This window comes from Anolis sagrei, chromosome 1 (assembly GCF_037176765.1).
Source record: "Anolis sagrei isolate rAnoSag1 chromosome 1, rAnoSag1.mat, whole genome shotgun sequence".
Taxonomy (NCBI): Eukaryota; Metazoa; Chordata; class Lepidosauria; order Squamata; family Dactyloidae; genus Anolis; species Anolis sagrei.
The window spans coordinates 303942876-303965123 of NC_090021.1; the positions used below are offsets into that span (position 1 = coordinate 303942876).

Below are 22248 nucleotides of genomic sequence, written 5' to 3' on the forward strand. Positions count from 1 at the left end.
AGTTTGAGCATTGTGGGTCAACAGTTTGCTAGTTACAAACATTTTTGATCAACTGATTTTTTTAATGGCTTAAATTCATTCATATAAAATGACAATATTTCATGAAATCAGATATTGTCGATATGAAAAGCTGTTTCCACAGACTAACTAGGATGGAAAATCCTATATTAAGCAGCTGAGGGGGGAAAGGAAGGGGCCTGAGGCTGTTAGGAATGGTAGGAGTCCAAAACACCTGGGGGGCTCAAGTTTGCCCATACTTGGTGTAGATGCACCCACTGCGATTGCTTATAGCATGAGTCTCAAAGGACACTAATATTGTTGGAAATAGTCATTAGTTCTATTTAGCTTTTCTTATGGTTCTGATTTCTCCAGATTGTGTGTTCTGCTAGTGGTTATCTGTACTTCCCTTTTCATAAACGGCAGATAATAATCCTAATCCTATGATGAGCCCCTCTGCTGGCAAATCAGGGCAAAGTCATGACCTGCACTCTGCTGTGTGACTGGCAGTTTGAGCTGATCCTGGGTGTTGTGCCAGATCATCGTGGAGCTGCTGTGTGTGACACAGAATTTGTATGGACCTGGAGCGGGGATAACTAATCTTCATGGCAAGCATGAAAGTATATTTGTTTGTACAATAATCTTGTACAGGCACAAAATTATGTGGTGGAAAGTATCTTCAGAAGAGGATTGCAAACTAACATGTAGCAGTGCAGGATAGATCTGGTCTCCTAAAAAGCCAATGGGATTTTGGGCAGTGTTTAGATCAAGGGAAGTCATGGTGCCCCTCTATTCTGATTGGTGACACCTCACCTGGAATACTGTGTTCAATTCTGGGCACCCCAATTTAAGAGGGATATTGACAAACTGGAACATGTCCAGAGGAGGGCAACTAAAATTATCAGAGGTCTGGAGACCATGCCCTATGAGGAATTGCTTAAAGAATTGAGTATGATCATCCTGCAGAAGAAAGCGGTGAGAGGAGACATGATAGGCGTGTATATATATGAAAATGATGTCATAAGGAAGAAGGAGCAGGCTTGTTTTCTGCTGCCCTGGAGACTAGGTGCCATTCCAGACAGCCCTATATCCCAGAAAATCAAGGCAGAAAATCCCACAATATCTCCTTTGAACTGGGTTATCTGATAATGTGGGGGTTTCTGCCTTGATATTCTGAGATATAGGGCTGTGTGGAAGTGCCCTAGGACTCGGAACAATGGATTCAAATCACAGGAAAGGAGATTCCACCTGAACATGAGGAAGAACTTCCTGTCAGAGCTGTTCAACAGTGGAACTCTCTGCCTTGGAATGTGGTGGAGGCTCTTTTTATTGAGGCTTTTAAACAGAGGCTGAATGGCCATCTATCAGGGTGCTTTGATTGTACTTTTCCTGCATGGCAAGGGGTTGGACTGCATGACTCATGTGGTGTCTTTCAACTCTTTGATTCTACTTCCCTTGATTGTAACTGTGCAGTATAACAGCAATGATAAAGCATATTTTAAACATTTCAAGCATCAACACTAATGAAACATAGCAAGCTACAGTCTGTGTATTTTGTTCAATATCACCTGTTCTGACTTGGAACAGCAGTAAATGGGCTTTGGTTTACCAAGATTTCAGTCAGGTCTTTTTTGTTGCCTGAACTTGATTTGCTTTTTATTGGAGATGTCTGAATTTGAACCTGAGACCTTATGGATGTAAAACATGTGCTTTGCTACTGAGTTATGACTCCTTCTCACTTGTTCTCTTGTGAAGGAAGGTAGCACCAGGAAATAAATAAGTTTAAGAATATACAACGCAACCCTCATTCAATATCTATGGTTTCACTTACTCAAACTCCAAAAATATTCCCTCCTGGAATTGTTTGTGGGGCTCTCTAAGCTCTCTGGTGCTATTCTTTGATATAGTTCTAACACAAATATTGTCAAAACACAGAGGGCACGATTATCCACAATTTCAGGTATCTTCATGGAGATTTGAAGCATTTCCTCCATGGATACAGGAGTCATATTGTAGCACGGTGACCACCAGCCTTATTTCCTGCTTGCCATTTGAAAAGAAGTGTCATTAACTATGTTTAAAGCATCAATCCTTGCACTTCTTTAAGCATCCACACTTCCGATATTTGCATACTATTCTCCTAACCCTTCACCCGACATCCCTTGGGCTCTCACCTTCTTACATCCTCCCTCCCCAGTCACTGCTTAACCAAGCTATAAAACTGTTTACTCAAATTATGCACCATAAATCACTGCTCTCTAGCTCTTTAATTATTTGGTTGCTCTTTGCTGATTGCCTTCCAATTTGTCAGTCTTCTGAGTAACAAGACATAGAGTGTGCATTGCAGTGTTCCACACTGGTTTGTGTCACCGGATAAAAAATAATTCTGTCTTTGAGGGTCAAAGGCAGCATTACATTGACATTGGTTCATGTTTGGGATCTCATTATGCCTTCCTTCATGCATAGCTATTAGTTTAATGTCTAAATCTTATTGTTTCCTCCCATAATTTCCAAACAGTATGATCTATATCTGTAACCAAGAGGACCACATGATGGTGATCTCATAAGATTCAGACAAGAAAATGGATCTAAAGGGCCATTTCCTGACCTAAGAACTTCTGAAATAATCCGTGAAGGAAAAAAACCAAACAAACACAGTTAAGGGGATTTAGTCTATAAGATTTAGGCTTTGCTTGCTGGTTGTGTGTGGGCCTTAGATACAAATAAATTCTTTTAGATTGAGAATCAATTTAGGAAAGTAATTGTAAATCAAAGTTCACAAATTCTCCTTATATTGAGGAAAATAATAAATTAGTGCTTCCGAAAGACTAGAGCTGTCAAGCACTGGCAGAAGAGATGCACGTATCTTCATTATTATTTCACTTTCACCTCAAATTATGTGAGTGCTGATGGGATAAAGAGATAGAATCTCGCACCCTCTTGCAATCTGTGCCAAGTGGATGGGCTGAGTGCTACTCTACCGCTGATTGATGAAGAGAAGCAAAAGAGAGGGATCTCCTATCCATCAAAGGCATTTTACTTCCCTTAACTTCTCTTTCAACTGCATCAGAGACAGGAATGCAAAGGCATTCTCTATATACTGCACTTTTATTAGCTATAGCTTCTCTAATGGTCACAGTGTGATAAAGTGATGTTCACTGGGAATCTTTAAAACCTTCACCAATGGAAATTGGTGGGCCTAATCCCGTTTGTTTATTTACTTATTTAATTTGTTTTTTGTTGCCTTTCAGCCTGCTAGAATCTCAGTGGCAACAATATTCAACCTATTAAAACATTATTTAAAAATAAGCCAATATATATATTTAAGAGTTTTTAAAAACATGCATAGTTTTTAAAAGTGTCAAAGGTCATTCCTGATGTTCAGATCCAAAGGCTTTATAAAACAGTATGGTCTTAGATGCCTTCTAGAAGCTAAAAGGGCATGAGACCTGCCTGACACTCATAAGGGAAGTTCTATAACCAAGGTGCATTACAAAAAAGGACTTTCTTGTGTGCTCTCCAGTCTGGTCTTCAGGCTCACTGTCCTCCTCCTGGGCAGGATAATGTGTTTACACATAATGTGGAAGAAGACAACCCTTCAGATATCCCGGTTTCAAGCCATTTAGGGCTTTGTACGGCAAAACCAGCACCTTGGGTTGAGGTCAGAAACATATTGGAATCCCCTGATGTGTATTCATTGCAGAATATTTGGCAATATCTTTAGCGTACAGGGAGATACTCCTTATTATTGTCCATATTTGAGGCCCCCCATTCTCATGTCTCTAGAATGGCTCCTTTGAGTCATACTTAATCTCTTATTCTCAGCACTGCTCATGGAAGTAGATGTAGTCTGCATCTCCCTTCTTGGTTTTAACAGCAACCTGCTTTGAAGCTCCTTCAGGTGTAAGCTCACCATCCTGTTGTTGTAAGAGCTATCAAGAGCCTGATTTCTATTCCAAACATAGGTTCAGAACCTGAGTAGCTCCCTTAATACCTGGATAATCTGCTTATATTTGTAGGAATTTAGAAGCCAGCTGCCATTAAAACTGAGGACAGAGTCACCACTCCAAAGCACCAAAGCCACTAGTGTTGCCCAAAAAATGACCACAGAATTCTCCCATAATGATCTAATATAACGTGCTGTGATTCTTCTGGATTTTAATTCCTACCACAGATTTCAGCAATCATATCTCTCAAATCACTCTAGCATGGAAAAAAATCTTTCTAGCTTTGGTAAAAGTGGCTGGATCTATAGGGTGCTTCAGAGGAGGGTGCAGATGAGGGTTATACGCTACATTCATACTGCCTCATTTGTGGACGTTTAGAGAAGTCTACCATCAATGTCTTCCATTTTTACCCCTCTTGAGTTTTCCCTTACTTTATTCTACCTTTCCTCTATTCAGAGAAAATTTGTTATAGCTGTATGATACATTTTTAGATGTATTTATTTATTCAAATAGACATACATTTGTGTTAGTTGCATACTTTTCATCTATTAATCTTCCATAATCATTTCTCAAATAATATATTTTCTTTAAGGGGTCACAGTCTTCTATTTAAATAATACATATAAAGGTATTGTAGGCTCTAACTTAATATCTGCTTTCTCCTTGTCTACAATCTTATAGGATCTCCATATATATATTTAGTTTAATTTTACATTGAGATGTTGAATCATTGGTTCTCTAATAGTTCTCTTAACTGTACAGTTATTTTACAGAGCCCCCGGTGGCGCAATGGGTTAAATGCTTGTGCCGGCAGGACTGAAGACCGACAGGTAGTAGGTTCGAATCTGGGGAGAGTGCGGATGAGCTCCCTCTATCAGCTCCAGCTCCCCATGCGGGGACATGAGAGGAGCCTCCCACAAGGATGGCAAAACATCAAAACATCCAGCGTCCGCTGAGCAATGTCCTCGCAGACGGCCAATTCTTTCACACCAGAAGTGACTTGCAGTTTCTCAAGTCGCTCCTGACTCGAAAATAAAATAAATTTTACTATAACTGTAGTAGTATAGTTATTGTACGATATATTTTAATCACGAGCGGGAAGAGCACCAGAAGCATCCATACACCTGGCCTATATATTCTCCACTGTTAATTTTTCATCCATCTATGACTTTAACTTTCTCCATACATATGTTGTTATTTTAGATGTTTTTTCCACTTTATACATCATTAATTGGTCCAAACTTGATAAGAAGCCGGTTCTTTGTTTCCTGTTCAGCTTCTGTTTTTAAATGATGCCAATTCAAGGCCACTTTGCCTTACAGAAAAAACAATCATACTGTAACTTAAAAACTGTTTTATGACATATCATAAATGTGTGTGTGTGTGAGGCTATTTACTTAGGCGATCCCTCGTTGTCCCAAGTTCTTGGAAGACGCCTGTGCGTGAGTTTTTTTTTAATGTGTGGAGTTCGGTACACAGCCGATCAACACACAGTCTTCACAGAGTGAGGGTCCCAATGAGTGGCATGGTTATCATGATGACATTGGCTTCTCAATCTGTTGAAACCTTCTTCCGCCTTCACAGCTGTTGTAACACGTTATGTGAAACTATCAGATAGAAGCAGAATAAAGCAGGTCTGGATGTCCCCTGCATGAAGTAAACTCTTTTATGAAATAATTAGCAATATTTTTTTCAGAATTATTTTTAGGAAAAAGTCAATAGACAACTTGGCAGAGTAATGAGGCCCCTGGCAAAATCTGCCCTCCCCACTGCAATTTCATCATTGTAAGACCTAATAGTAAGTGCACTCCCGCTCTGGTTTCTGGCAGAAGACAGGGTACTGCCAGTTATCAGCTATGCAGACCATGTGCCATCTTTACTACACACATTTAACTTCATATCTTTTTTATGGAGTCATAGAAAATGATGTCACAATAAACAGCCAAATAACAGTGACATGGCATTTGAATAGGAAACCATAAAGTTGTTCTGGTTTATAAGAGGTTTGCAGGTTTCAGTAACAAAACTCAGAACTGGAAATGTCTGAGACAGTCAACATGGAAAGTGATGACTGAACTAAATTCATATTTTGCTAGCGACCGTATGTCTAGTTTTGGACAAAAAAGTACTCAATGCAGCACTTCGAAGTTGCTTTTAGACATGGAGGTCTGGAAAAGAGCTTATACTTTGCAACTCCAAGTGGTTTTAATTGTGGTGGGAAGGCATAGTCTAGATCAGGCATGGGCAAACTTCGGCCCTTCAGGTGTTTTGGACTTCAACTCCCACAATTCCTAACAGCCTCAGGCCCTTTCCTTTCCTCCCTCAGCCGCTTAAGCGGCTGAGGGGGAAAAGGAAAGGGCCTGAGGCTATTAGGAATTATGGGAGTTGAAGTCCAAAACACCTGGAGGGCTGAAGTTTGCCCATGTTTGGTCAAGATATATTCCTCTTTCCAGATTGATTTCCTTATTCATAGTACCTCTGCCTTATCTGCCTTTTTAACTTGTTTGCCATTGCTTGTCCATCTGTCTGTCCATCCATCCTAACCAAAACTATCTCCAAAATTTAACATATTTCCTAGGATCATTACACAGAAGCATGATAAAGCGTAGAGATGAGTGTCATCATCTATAGATGGTATTTCAGTTTAAACCCTTAATATTGGAGCTGATTTGAGCCTACTTATGCAAAAGGCCATAGGGAGGTTGGCAAATAATTTGGAATATGAGAGAAAACACACCTGAAGCCTAGAATCAGTGCCTGACCCGAAAAACCTAATGACTTAATTCTGTGATATGAGCAAAGGGAGTATGCACGGATGTGAAAGACAGGTTCTGTGATATTGGGTTGTTGTAGGTTTTTTGGGCTGTATGGCCATATTTTAGAAGCATTCTCTCCTGACGTTTTGCCTGCATCTATGGCAGGTATCCTCAGAGTTTGTGAGGTCTGTTGGAAAACTGGATTCATGTATCTGTAGAAAATCCAGTCTGTAATATTCCTGAATGAATCTGTGTGCACTGCTGGCCCTCTAGTGGAGATTCTTGGGCTAATATCAGTAAAATTGTTAGTAATACTTTGCTGAAATGTACTTATATCTCTGCATGAAACTGGCCATTTCATGCCATGGGCTTAGATGTCTGTACACCAATGTGCAGAGAATGGGAAATAATGAAGAGATAAATATATATCTTTATAACCTGGAAGTAAAGTCCACTGACATACATATTCTTAATCACAGAACAGTATTAATTAACGTTTTGGCTGAAGAACCAGGGCTGTGCACTTGATTCAGTCTGATTCCAAAGACAATTGAGTCATAGAATCATAGAGACCTCATGGGCCATCCAGTCCAACCCCCTGCCAAGAAGCAGGAGTCAGTTCAGACCAGTATGTACTGGGCATGAATCAAATCAGATTGGCAAAATGTGACTCTAGAGAGAGATGGCACAATAGACGGCATACAATCTGGATATGGCATCAAAAATAAGTGAGGAAAAATGTCATCAATTAGTGCGTTTATAACATAATCATGCAAGAATGGCATGATGGTGTATTGTGTGCTGTGTGTGTGTGAGAGAGAGAGTAGAGGGGCCAGGACTGGCCTTTACTAATTGATAGCTTTAACATAAAATGAGGCAAAGCTCTTGTAAGCACTATCCAGTTAACAGTATTTATGGGAAAGGAATAGTGTGAGATCAAAAAAGTTATATTGTCAAATGTCTCCTGCGTAATTTTGTTCGTCTGTGAGATTTAGCTGTTAGGAGCGGATCACCTAAAGCTGTTGTGAGGCTTTTGGCTGTTATTGTAATATGGATTTGAGCACATTGAGTCTTTCTCTTTTAATCTCCTCTAACTTTTTCCCTTGTGGAGTAAACTTTTGTTTGCCTTTATTGTTAAAACAAGTAGTTTTAACAATAAATAGGTAGTGAAACCTAAAATCCTCCTCCAATCTCAATTGCCCTTAGTTGTGGTTAGGTGTTTGATTTGCCTTCTCAGTGTGATTTAACAACAACAACAACAACAACTCTATTGCATGTTTAAATATTTTATTGTAAGAGGCAGTAACAGAAGCAGAAGGAGGCAGTCATTCAGAGAGAAAGTCAGGAAGTCTCAAATCACAACAGAAAATGGCTGGGGATTACTTCCAAATGGGAGCAGGTTTCATTGTAAAATGCCATGGCATTATAGTACCAGAAGTCTGATCAAACACCTGAAAATACAGTAGTTTAGGGTATTGCAACAAGGTCAGCCAGACCCTATCTGTCCCCAGAGGAGACGTGTACTGGTAATAAGGGACTCCCTCCTGAGAGGAACAGAAGTGGTAGTTTGCAAACATGACAGGATGTCTCAAGAAGTATGCTGGCTTCCTGGGGCAAAAATCCATCATGTAACTAACCCGCTGATAAGACTCATCAAGCCCACTAACCACCCCCTCTTCTGCGAGTTAATGTGGGAGCCAGTGATGCTGCAAGACATCATCTACAAAAGATCAGAAGGGATTTTGAAGTTCTGGGGAGAAAACAAAGGATTGTAATGTGCAGGTAGTCTTTTAGTCCCTTCTCTGTTGCACCATGTAGCTCAGGAAGGGCAAGAAAAATAGTAGAGATGAAGATCTGGCCCCGCAATGGTGTTGTCAAAGAACCATTTGGCTTCCTAGACCATAGCCTACTTTTCCAGAAAGATAGGCTTATGGGAAAGGATGGACTGCACCTCACAGAAGTTGGAAGGAATGTTTTTGCTGAGAGACTTGCAAACCTGATCTGGTGGACTTTAAATTGAGTTATGTGAGGGAGGGTGACATTATTATTTAGAACAGTACTTTATCAAGGTCTAGACAAAACAGCCCAAAGGCTCAAGAAAGAGTTGGACAAACAGAATAAGTACCCAGCAGTGAGAGGACAGTAATCTCAAATAATCAGCTAGGGGGAATGTCCCATGGGCTTAGATGTCTGTACACCAATGTGCAGAGAATGGGAAATAAACAAGATGAACTGGAACTCTTAGCACAACAAGACAGTAATAGGCATCACCAAAATCTGGTGGGATGAGTCCTATAATTGGAATGTAGTAATAGAGGGTATAACTTATTTCAGAGAAATAGACTGAATAGGAGAAGGGGTGTGATAGAATTATATGTTAAGGATGTTTACACCTCTGAAGAGATGCAGGACCTCAATCCTGTTTAGAGTATCTGGATAAAAATTAAGGGAGTGAGAACTAAAAAAGATGTACTTGTGGGTGGTGGTGGTGGGGTCTACTACAGACCTCCAAGCCAGACTGAAGACCTGGATGAAGCTGTCCTTGAACAGATGAGCAAACATGCAGAAAAAAGAGATTTAGTTGTGATGTGCTGTTCAACATCTTTATTAATGACTTAGATGAAGAGGGTGTTGCAGATGACACCAAATTTGGAGGGATAGCTAATACTCCATAAGACAGGATCAAAATTCAAACTGACCTCAACCGTTTAGAGAGCTGGGCCAAAACTAACAAAATGAATTTCAATGAGGAGAAGTGTAGAATACTTCACTTAGGCAGAAAAAATAAAATGGCTCAGTGGCTCAACAATAGTACATCTGAAAAAGATCTTGGAGTCTTCATGGACAACAAGTTGAACATGAGCCAGCAGTGTGATGCAGGTGTTAAAGGAGCCAATGGAATTTTGGGGTGCATCAAAAGGACTATAATGACTATGGTGCCTCTCTGTTCTGTTTTGGTAAGACCTCACCTGGAATACTGCGACCAATTCTGGGCTCCACAATTCAAGAGGGATTTTGCAAGCTTGAAAGTGTCCAAAGGAGGGCAACTGAAATGTTCAAAGGTCTGGAGACCATGCCCTATGAGGAGTGGCTTAAAGAGCTGGGTATGTTCACCTGAACCTTATGTTCAGGTGAAATCTCCTTTACTGTAATTTGAAGCAATTGGTCTGAGTCCTAGTCTCCAGGGCAGCAGGAAAGAAGCCTGCTCCCTCTTCCTTATGACAGCCTTTCAAATAGGTCTCCTCTCAAACTTCTCTTCTGCAGGCTAAACATACCCAGCTCTTTAAGCCACTCCTCATAGGGCATGGTCTCCAGACCTTTGAACATTTCAGTTGCCTTCCTTTGGACACTTTCAAGCTTGCAAAATCCCTCATGAATTGTGGAGCCTTCCTAACTGTAAGAGTTGTTCAACTGTGGAACCCTCTCCATCTGAGTGTGGTGGAAGCTCTTTCTTTGGAGGGTTTTAAACAGAGACTGGATGGCCATCTGTTAAGGTTGCTTTGATTGTGCTTTTCCTTCATGTCAGGGGGTTGGACTAGATGGCCAGGTGGTCTATTACAAGTCTATTACTCTATGATTCTATGAGAAGGCATGACACCTCATACTAAAATGGCAAGGGAAAGCTAGTTGCCTCCTCGGCCCAAAATCTACCCCTGCAATTCACTGAAATATTTGGGGATTAAATGACAGCTTCCTTTCTTTGCAAACGCCCAAATAGATTAAGAAAACTTTGGGTAGACCCATAATAATCAAGAGTAGAGGGTGGAAATCAAATGGCCCTCTAGATGTTGATGAACTGCACATCCCGGCATTCCTCATCATCTGCTATGCTAGCTAGAGCTGCTGGGTGTGCAGTTCAGGTTCCACATGACTTCTGTCCTACAAGAAAAAAGCTTTAGCATTTTGAAAATGTCAGATATCTAAAGTTTTGAACCCAAAGACAAAGGAAGAAAACTTTAAAAAGAAACTCATTAATATATTTATAAGTTTGTAAATATTACCACCAGTAGAATTACATTTGTAGAATTACATTGAGAGTGAAACTACATTCCATGAAATTCATGGGATTGCAATGCATTGAGAAGTGACCCGAAGGTACATACTTTACTTAATTTTCAGCAAAGCTACTCAATTGGGCTTTTATTGATTTTTTTGAAAACCAGTCTTAAAAAATGAGTACCAGCTTTGTAAACTTTATCTGCTTCTTTCTAATAAAGGGAGTTGGTATGCTTTGTCAAAGATGGCAACAGCTGGAGTTGATAGTTTTAAAATGGAAGGATCACCCTCCCTAAAATCATCACATTATCTGCTTAGAACTGGGTTCTGAGTCTAGAAATTTACTGAAATGTCTGCATGTTCTTCTTTTCCTTTCATATCCTATGACATCATGGAGATCACAGAAGCCCTCACATTTTTGTGGGCTCTCAGGTTAAAGTAGCATTATTTATTTATTTATTTTTCATACATTTGTATCCTGTCCTTCTCACACCCCCCCCCCCCGGGAGAGGGACTCAGGGCAGCCTCACAACCAGCAACCATTAGATGCCCAAACAAAGACAATTGTACTAATAATTTACATTTAAAACAATAGTTAAAATATCACATATAAAACATCCAATAAAATTACTCAAGTTCAAGTCATAATCCAGGTCATTCCATTATCAGTCCAATAAATCATTCTCATTATTATCACTGCGTCTGCTGTTCGAATGCTTGGTCCCACAACCATGTCTTAAGCCCCCCCCCCCCCCCCAAAGGATAGTGTCATGATGCCAGGGCTCTACCGAGGTGAATCAAGCAAATACCCAGTTTGTATCAAACAGTTTAATTACAGCCCCACTTACTTTCTGGCTGTTTTAATAGTCCAAAATATAAAACATAAAGATAGAACTCAGCTACAGAATATAAAACAAAAACTGATAGCAAACGCTACGCTGTAGTCAAATGTCAAGAGTTCAATGAGCAAAGTCCAGGGATCAAGAGTCTATATCAAAAGCCAGTCCAAAGATTCAAGGTTCCAAGAGTTCAGGAGGCAGGTCAAGACACCGAAAATCCAGAAACCTGGGGGAAAACCAGCAGTATCTATCACCAAGATAAAACAAATACTTTTCTCCCAAAGATCAGACCCAAGGTTAGCTCCTTAAATCCAGTAACACCCAGCTGTAACCTATCCCTTGAAGGCCTCCACCCTTAATTGCTTTTATCAGTAAACTGTTACTTACAAATTACTCAGCCCTTTAGAACAAAGACTTACATTAACCCTTCCATCACCAACTGCTAGGTCTGCTATCACCAACCACCATCAACTGCAGGACATGATACATGACAGATAGGAGGGAGGGGGCTGATCTGATTTCATTAGGGAGGGTGTTCCACAGCTGGATGGCCCCCACTGAGAAGACCCTGTCTCTCGTCCCCACCAGTTGTGCTTGCGAGGGTGGTGGGATCGAGAGCAGCGCCTCTCCCGATGATCTTATTCTCTGAGGTGGGTCATAGAGGGAGATATGTTTGGACAAGTAAGTCGGGCCAGAACCATTTAGGGCTTTATAGGCCAAGGCCAGCACTTTGAATTGTGCTCAGTAGCAAATCGGCAACCAGTGGAGCTGACGTAACAGGGGGTGGTATGCTCTCTGTATGCAGCTCCGTTGAGCAATGTGGTTGCTGTCCTTAGGACTAGTTGAAGCTTCCAAACAGTTCTCAAAGGCAACACCAAGTAAAGCATGTTGCAGTAATCTAAACAGGATGTACCAAGAGCATGGATCACCATATGAATTTGGAAGATGATAAACACACAAGAGGCAAGATTGATTAGGATGGGTTGAGTGAAAGGAAAGCTTGTTTGGGAACTTAAAATAATGTTTCCTGATATTGTTTCTAAGGCCAATTTGTGCTAGACAGAAAGCTAATTTAATAAAAAAATCTGGTTTTTATTCTACATCAACTTCAACCACAAAATCAACAGAGGTGTAATGCTTTTTGCATCAACTGTACTATGTAGTAACCTCATTCGGCTTTAGTCCCAAGCATCCAGATAGGCTTTTCCATCTTCACCCAAAAATGCATCTGACCAGCTGAACGTCTATCCAGATGAACATCAGTACCCATTTGCATGGTAGCCTGCTTAGTTATTCAGCTTTCTGTAGCTGGCTCAGGTTTTGAATTAAAAATATGCAGTACGAATACAAATTAAATCCACCAGTTGGGATTTTTATATTGTGCAGCATGTAATCTTTAATAAACTAGTCATCTGTAACAAGTGGCAATCTATAAAATGAAGATTACCAGCTCAGTTCTCTATTTGTAGTAAACAAATAGAGTTCACACATTTGTAGTAAACTGTAGGTGGGTGCTCTTAAACTGTTCCCCTCTGCTTGACAGGCAGCTGGCTTACAGACATGAGATTCCAAGCGCACAATGTTAAATGGCCTCTTGGTAAATGATCATTTGTATTTCCACTGAGTGTGTGCTTAGAAGTCAAAATGTTCACTGAACTTGGAAGAGTAGAATAAGAGAGACAACATTAGAACTAGGAATAGATAACAGTTCTCCCCCAGAAAGCAAGTTGAACTGAGTTGCACCTTGGTCACCTTTCTCTTCGATTTTGCAGAGTTTTGTATTGTTGCCCAAGGGTGCTTCTACACTGCAGATTAATGTAGTTTGATACCACTTTAACTGCCATGTCTCAATGCACTCAAATCCTGGGAGCTGCAGCTTTATAAGTCTTTAGGCTTGTCGAAGTGCATTAATTATACAGTAAGAGCCCCCCATGGCATAATGGGTTAAACCCTTGTGCCAGCAGTACTGCTAACCGTAAAGGTCAGAGGTTCGAAATTGGGGAATGGGGAAAGCTCCCATCTGTCAGCTCCAGCTTCTCATGCAGGGACATAAGAGAAGGATGGTAAAACATCCGGGCGTCCCCTGGGCAATGTCCTTGCAGACAGCTAATTCTCTCACATCAGAAGCGACATTGTCTTTGATTTTGCCCACTAATCAATGCCTTCGAATCCCGGGAGCTGTAGTTTTATAAGGTCTTTAGACTTGTCAAGATGCATTAATTATACAGTAGGAGCCCCCGATTGCACAATGGGTTGAACCCTTGTGCTGGCAAGACTGCTGACCATAAAGTTCAGTAGTTTGAATCTGGGGAGCGGGTTGAGCTCCCATCTGTCAGCTCCAACTTCTCATGCAGGGACATGAGAGAGGGATGAGAGAGGGAGAGAGGGATGAGAGAGGGATGGTAAAACATCCGGGCGTCCCCTGGGCAATGTACTTGCAGAAGACTAATTGTCTCACATCAGAAGTGACTTTGTCTTTGATTTTGCCCTAGAATCAATGCCCTCAAATCTTGGAAGCTGTAGTTTTATAAGGTCTTTAGGTTTGTCAAAATGCATTAATCATACAGTAGGATCCCCCAATGGCGCAGTGGGTTAAACCCTTGTGCCAGCAGGACTGCTGACCGTAAAGGTCAGCAGTTCGAATCCAGGGAGTGGGGTAAGCTTCCATCTGTGAGCTCCAGCTTCTCAAGTTGCTCCTAACATGAAAAAAAATCTACAGTGTAAGTGTAACCAGACACTCTTGTTGATAAATCATCCTATCTGAATATGGTTAGGATATACAGATTGCCCTCAGGATATGATCTAAAGCAAATAGAAAATACACTCTCAGTGGTGTCAAACGGCATTAATTCTATAGTGTAGATTCACCCTCAATGACAGTTCCCATGTTTCAAAATTGCTTTATTTGAAGTAATCTCAGGGTGCAAATACACTGTAGAATTACTGCAGCCTCAAAGGCCTAGGAACACCATTCCTTCTCCACAGGGAAGCCTGCAAACTAGACTCCCCTTAGCTTTACAATCTCCCCTTCTCTCAGCCTTCTCCTTGCCCCCAAATATGATTTGGGGGAGACCCCCCCCAATATCTTGCCTGCTTGCCTCTGACGGCCAAGAGGAGTCATCAGAGGGTTAAGCTATCAGCTCTATCATGTTAAACAGGTGTCAAAGGCGCCTCCATAGATCTGCAGATTGAAATCAAACCCTTCGCCGTATAAAAAGATAAATTACCCAGGCGATTCCCGCCTCGTCCCACTCATCAGGCCAGCGCCAGACGGCAAGCGTGTTTTTTTTTATAAAATGTGCTAACGACCTAATCAAGCAATCAAGTCGGAGAAGATTGCAGAGTGACCCCCGAGCATCCATCTGCCAGCCAGGCCCCGCCATTCATTTCCATCCCTATGGAGACATAGGCTGCTTCCCCGGAAAGGGAATGGTGGGCCAGAAATGAAGGAGCTTTTTTGATTTTTAAAAAAGGATTCCTAAACAAATTAACACCCAATTTTCCAGCCTAATTAGTTAAATGAGAAAAAGCCGGTGGCATGACTGCGTGGGCCTGTGGCACCGCCAAAGGGAGGAGGCGCCGCGAGCGGGAACTTCGACGCGGCATTAATTAGCGCGGGTCAATGGCGCCCATCCCCTGGGAGCAGCCGCTTTAATTTCCCGTGATATTTCAGTGCCTGAGGCCCATCGATTCAAACTGAAATTAACTTATTTTTCAATCAGGCCTAGGCTGCCCCTGGGGCTGACTCTTCCTTTGCCTCCTCCTGAATAGGCCGTGAGCAATTTTTCATCTCCAAGCTGATGCCTCTTCTGAGGCGAGGAGAGGAGAGGAGGGGAGAGAGTGACAAGAGGAATGGGAAATGGGAGACAAAATGGGCAAAAGGCAGGCAGGCAGCCAGCCAAGCCGGCTAATAGATTTCTGCTGGGCTCAGGCGGCCCCAAGGATGTGGCGGACTGGTGTGGCCTCCTGAAGGGCAAGCCAGGCTTCGTAAGGCCTCATCTACTCTGACCATTTAATGTATGTGGTGGACTGGTGTGGGCCTCCTGAAGGGCATTTGAAGCTTAGTAAGGCCTCATCTACACTGACCATGTAGTGCATCTGGTGAACTGATGTGGGACTCCTGAAGGGCAAGCAAGGCCTAGCAAAGCCTCATCTACACTGACCATTTAATGTATGTGGTGGTGTGGGCCTTCTGAAGGGCAAGCAAGGCCTAGTAAAGCATCATCTACACTGACCATGCAATGTATGTGGTGGACTGGTGTGAGTCTCCTGAAGGGTAGGCGAGGCCCAGTAAGTCCTCATCTACACTGACCATTTAACGTATGTGGTGGACTGGTGTGGGCCTCCTGAAGGGCAGTTGAAGCTTAATAAGGCCTCATCTAGACTGACCATGCAATGCAACTGGTGGACTGATATGGGACTCCTGAAGGGCAAGCCAGGCCTAGCAAAGCCTCATCTACACTGACCATTTAATGTATATGGTGGTGTGGGCCTCCAGAAGGGCATTTGAAACTTAGTAAGACTTCATCTACACTGACCATTTAATGTATGTGCTGGACTGGTGTGGGCCTCCTGAAGGGCAAGCAAGGCCTAGCAAAGCATCATCTACACTGACCATGCAATGTATGTGGTGGACTGGTGTGGGTCTCCTGAAGGGCAGGCGAGGCCCAGTAAGTCCTCATCTACACTGACCATTTAATGTATGTGATGGTGTGGGCCTCCTGAAGGGCAGTTGAAGCTTAGTAAGGCCTTATCTACACTGACCATGTAATGTATGTGGTGGACTGGTGTGGGCCTCCTGAAGGATAGGTGAGGCCCAGTAAGTCCTCATCTACACTGACCATTTAATGTATGTGGGGGACTGGTGTGGGCCTCCTGAAGGGCAGGCGAGGCCCAGTAAGCCCTCATCTACAATGACAATTTAATGTATGTGGCCAACTGGTGTGGGTCTCTGGAAGGTCAGGCGAGGCCTAGTAAGGCCTCATCTATCTGACCACTTAATATAGTTCGAATCTAGCTCCAAACTCCAGCAGCCAGGCAACAACCTCCCACAAAACTGTGCAAAATGTGCATCTGTGGTTTGTGCAATCCCCATCCAGGCCTCACACTGGATTTCTAGGATTCTAGGATTTTCTGTGTAATCATCTGCACAGCAAAAACACTTTCTTTAATATTGGTTTGAAACTGCAATACATGTTCAGTGCAGACTGTGGCAGAGCAGGGATGATGGGGCTAAGTCTCTTCCCTGCTCCACCACAGTCTGGGTTGAACAAGCCCTCTTTATCATATTGTAACCACCTTTATCACAATGTCCCCACGATCTACCTCTCCTCCTTTGCAATGCAGCTGCCCATTAAATAATGGAAGAGGGAATCCCAGGAGTGAGAGCCAAAAGCCACTAGCACAGGAAGACACTAATGAGGAATTAATTCTAGTCCTGCAACTGAGCCATCAAGTGCCGGTCCCTACTAGCACTGTGGAGAGAAGGAAAGCGAAAATGCAGGTCACAACCTAAAGGAGAAAAAAGGCTAAAAGGCTCATTGGAACTGTTTGAAATTGTGCATTCAGTATCTCACTTGTCAGAGATTCCTATTCAGGCACCCTTACTTCACACACCTGCATTTCAGGTGCTGTAGGATGCAAGCCTATAGCCAAGGGGTGTGTGTGTGTCCAAGTTCAACTCCCTCCACCACCCCCGGTTGAAAATTTTCAGATCAGCTTAAACATGAATATGGAATAATATGTTTCTCTCTTTTTGTGTGTGCGATGTGTCTGTTGACACAGGCAAGGACATATTGGACAGGCAAAAACTTCACAGCTTCATAGAGATTCATTAGGCACCATTTTATAACTCCATTAATTTATTGATTGATTTTTAAATGAATAGCAAAATACTCTTCTAGCTTACGTTAAAAAATTAAAACACCAGTACTAATTTCAAAAAAATAAAGCCAGCCATTTTAACTCTTCTAAATTACAATTTGATCTAAAACAACCATTCATCATTTTCATTTTTACTTTTTATGGACAGTGATTGGCTATTTTGCTTAAGGAAGTACTTCGTACAAAATCATTCTTAGTGCTTTTAGTTTTTTCTTTCAAATGATTGTTCCATTGAATTGGACCTTTACCTTTACTATCTACAACAGTTGGTGCTACCAAATCAGTCGTTCCCAACCTTTTTTTTTTTTTTTTTTACCAGGGACCACTTTCACCAGGGACCACTCTCCAAAATTAGTACCAAAAGGGCTACAAATCGGTGTTTGGTCAACTTTAGATTTAGTTTGGTAATTTGGGGGTCTGATTCAGAATATTGCATTGGATAGACTACATCAACTCTAGTTTCTGATACAGAACATATGCCATCCAGTAGTCGCCATCTGCTTGCCCATGGAAAACCATATTTAATAATCTAGAGCTGATGTGGTCTATCCCATTCAAATTTTCTGATTCAGCACCTCAAATAACCCCAGGAACAGGCCTAAAAATGAAGACACCAATATGCTCCCGCTTCCAGGTGCCACATGGAACAGCTCCTCTCAGGGGGAAGGAGGGAGAAATAGCAGTCAGAAGGCTTGTGGTCACGCTGTTTGTGGATGTCACGCTCTCCCTTCCCAACATCCCTGTTGCCTTGGCACTATAAGAGGGTTTCACGAGACCAGTCACTCTAATTGCAACAGTGTAGTAACGGTGAGTCTGTGGACCATATTTTAGTTCTTGGGGACCACTGGTGGTCCATGGACCACAGGTTGGAACCACTGCACTAAACAGTAGCACCCATCCTGCACATTCATAAAACAGTATGTTCCCAACTGTATGTTAATTTACAGGGCCTGTGCAATAGTCTACTGGTATCAGGATCCATCTGTTTAGAAGCAACCCTTCTAATTGTAACCCCATACTAGCATATCTATTATTTCACAGTATTGGCTTTATTTAATGATATTTCTTTTTGTAGGTTTGGTTCCAGAATCGAAGGGCCAAATGGCGGAAGAGGGAGAAATGCTGGGGCAGAAGCAGTGTAATGGCAGAATATGGGCTTTATGGTGCAATGGTACGTCACTCCATCCCACTGCCAGAATCCATCCTCAAATCAGCCAAGGATGGCATAATGGAATCCTGCGCTCCTTGGCTGTTGGGTAAGATATCAGCCTTGGGAACAGATCTGTTTTGTCTAGCCTCTGTTCTGGGAGAAAGGAAGGAGCAATTGGGTCAAGGACATATATAGGTCAGGGCAAACTGAGGTCTGTTGTTTATTGTACTGCAGTTTCCATCAGCTCATTCCACCATGGTCAGTGATGAGGATGGTGGGAACTTCAGTCCAAAACATCTGTAGGGTCATGACTTGCACACTCCTGATAGAATTAAACATGAAGCATACTGCTGCAGGCATGAACCATGCCTATAGTTTCCCCACAGAATCCATTTTCTTAGAGTTACTCTGTTTCAGAATAAAAAGGAAAGTGTGGGGGGAATATAGTGGCAATTTGAAGACTAAGGACCTTTTCACATGGGGCTAAAATTGGCGACATGCAGCAGTTTTAGCCCAGGTCACTCATGGAGCTGACTGGCTCCCATCAGACGACACCTGCATGGCTCTGTGGGTAAAGGAGGATGGAACCGGCGCATGCCACTGCCAGAGCAACACGTTTTGCCGTAGAATAAGTGGAGGGAAGCCGTGCGCTCCATGTGTGCTCCATGTTTCCCCCCCATGTGATTGCCCTCACCTGGATCTGGGCAATGTGGGTTGTGGGGCGTCAGATTCTCCATGCCACCTGACAAATCGGAATGACGCCGGCAGCCATGTGACAAGGTCCTAAGTGATTTATTTTAGCATGAGCTTTCATTTACTTTCATCGATATAGCCGAAGGAATGGGTTAAAATTCATGAAAACTCATGCTAAAATAAATCCGTTTATCCTCAATGTGCCTTCTCCATCCTTTCCTTTTCAAAAGGTTCTCTCTCAGGATTTCAATGCTTCCAGTTGTGGAATTCTATGATCTGCATTTTAGCAATGAGCTTTTAGGATTCTCAGCCAGAATTCTCTATCTAGTTTTTTCACTAAGCATTTCATAGGATTTCATAGGGGTTAACAAGAAGGCCCACTCAAGTGCTAAAAAGGGCATGGGAAGACACCGTGTTGTGCGCGGGGAACTTTTAAAATCTGTTGAAAAAGAGCAAAAGCAACTTCTGTGAGCACAGCCCTTTCATTCACAGAAGGCAAATCCCAGATTCAATGCAATTAGTTTGTTTAAACATTTTGAAACTATATAAACGAATAGCCTCATTATGGGATTAGCAGATTTCCTCTTCCACTCCTGTTCCTTGCTTTGCTCTTCTCTCCTGCTTTTCAGACTAATTCTAAAAACTAAATTAACACTTGGCTTCTTACAAAAATGTTGCTGCATGCTTCTGTCTACTACATGAAACCAAAAGTTGAAAAACAGAGAGGCAAAGGGCAGATGTTTACTTCTTTCCAGCCCCAGAGATGATAGCAGAACTAGATTTACTTAATAGGGTTTTTGTTGTTTACATGCAGTAGCCATCACTCACCATGTTGCTTAGGCTGCAATTCCAATAACCCGTTACCATTGACTACATTGGCTAGGGCTAATAAGAGATTTAGCAATCCAACAATATTTATAGTCCACAGGCTAATCTTGACTTGCAGAATTACTGCAAGAATGCATTTCCTCCACTGCTTTTTCTCTGTCACTTGGGAACTGTACAAGACATTAGAGTCAGCGGCCCCAAGTCTCTATTCCCAAACACTAGGATTTCAAAGCAGATAGTTTCTGTCACTTTCATATTTTCTAAAATAATGGCCTCTGGGCATTTCTAACTATGTACAGTATCTTCATAAGCAGTGGTTCCCTACTCCAAACTCTATTTATGACAATACATTATATCAGACATGGGCAAACAATGGAACTTCGGGTGTTTTGGATTTCAGTTCTCACAGTTTCTAACAGCTGATAAGTCCAAAACACTTAGAGAGTTGAAGTTTGCCCATGCCTGCATTATATCTATCCCCAACTTGTCTAATGTATGTAGACTTGGCTCTAGGGTTATAATGTCGGAAGGAATAAATTCAGGTGTAGCCTTATCTTATTGCATATTAAAATCTGCCCAAATCTAGCTTTTGGCTTTAGTGACTCAGCTAGGATGACTGGCCCTCTCTGACCGAGAGCTGGCCTGAAGTTTTCCCCCTTCCCCACCTTCGTGCGCAGGACCCATTGCAGTGGGCTCTCTGTGTGACTGCTGTGTGAAGCAAGGCTTTCTGCTTTTCCTTAATTCTGGCCTCTCTTTATCTTTACTGTTTTCAGTTCAAGATGGCTTTCCCATGCCCAGGCGCTTTTCTAAACCCGAATACCAACAATTCTTTTTAGGAATGCACAAAAAATCTCTGGAGGCAGCGGCTGAGGCGGGAAGGAAGCCAGAGGTGGAGCGCCAGGCCCTGCCCAAGCTTGACAAGAGTGACAAGGAAGAAAGGGGTCCAGACTCCAAAACCACCATTTCCCAGGAGGAACTCAGAGAGAACAGCATTGCTGCCCTCAGGGCCAAAGCTCAGGAGCATAGCACCAAAGTCCTGGGGACCATCCCTGCAGATCCTCCTAATCCAGCCAGGAAGCCAGAGAACGAAGAACCGGTTACCACAATGGAGGACGAACGGCAATTGGAAAAATCAGATTTATCACAAGAGGAAGAGAATCTGGTTTAGAATGAGGAAGATGGGAAAACAGCTGTCTCCTCAAAGACCGATTCCTCTAGGAACTATGCCTTCTCTCAGACTACCGAGGTCCCTCTTGCAGTCCCTTCACAGCTGCGGGGAAGTCTCACTTGGTCTCTGTACATTTCAGGATGTCACAGGCTAAGACCATGTTCTGCTGGGTATGTCTAGAGACTGGTCGCCCCTCTAAAGTGCATTGTTCCTGCAATCCTTGTCCTCAGGAATGCTGTGGCTCTACGGCCTTCCCTTGTTTTAAATGGGGAGAGGGCAAGGGGGCTATATACGATCATGATCTTAGTCCAAGAGGAAAACACAGCTTGCTAGGACTTTTTCCTCAACACCAGCCACCACACCAAGGCCATGTCTTTCCTCTCTTTCCCTATCATTCAGTCTCTGTTGCCCCATTCTCAGAGTACCTTCTGTAATCTCACTGTATTTCATGGTCAGAGTTAACCTCTTTCTCCTCTTTGTCAGGTTCTTAGCTTTCCCAGGGAAGAATGACCCTTTTCATATTTATACATTAATTTATGTAAATATATGCGTGTTTTAAACTGCTCATTGCCTAGCATTGAAGCTTGTTTAAAAAGAAAGTCATTCCCTCTTCCTAACATCAGGCCAAATCTAAAACTGGCCAGGTGACAACCCTACCTCATAGCGAGCCTCGCCTTCATGGCAATATCAAAATTGTTGATGAAAGAGGCCCAGATACCCTTTTAGTGCAATGTGAATTTCCCTTGCAGAAAAAATTGCTCATTTGTGCCATCCAGATTGTACTATCCCAAAATACTCACCTATATTGCTCAGGTAGCATTGCTATCCCCCACTCCACTTGACCAATATCACTTTAGAGAAAAATCTATTGAAACAATGCGGTATTCCATTGTAATGAACTAAATTTTCCATGTTTCTTTCCTGAGAAAGCACTGAAATTGGAAAGGAGTGCTTAATTTCTGAAACAAATGTGTCAAGGCACGTTGGATGT

At 42.3% G+C, this 22248-nt stretch overlaps 1 protein-coding gene across 1 annotated transcript in view; it reads left to right on the top strand.

Moving 5' to 3' along the window:
- VSX2 (visual system homeobox 2) overlaps positions 1–21329 on the top strand; it is a 37235-nt gene extending 15906 nt beyond the window's left edge. Inside the window, exons 4-5 of the mRNA XM_060758648.2 lie at positions 18494–18674; positions 20863–21329. Of these exons, the coding sequence (XP_060614631.2) occupies positions 18494–18674; positions 20863–21257 (576 nt within the window). The 3' untranslated portion in view covers positions 21258–21329. The remainder of the gene's footprint in view (positions 1–18493; positions 18675–20862) is intronic.
- The last annotated feature ends 919 nt before the right edge of the window (positions 21330–22248 follow it).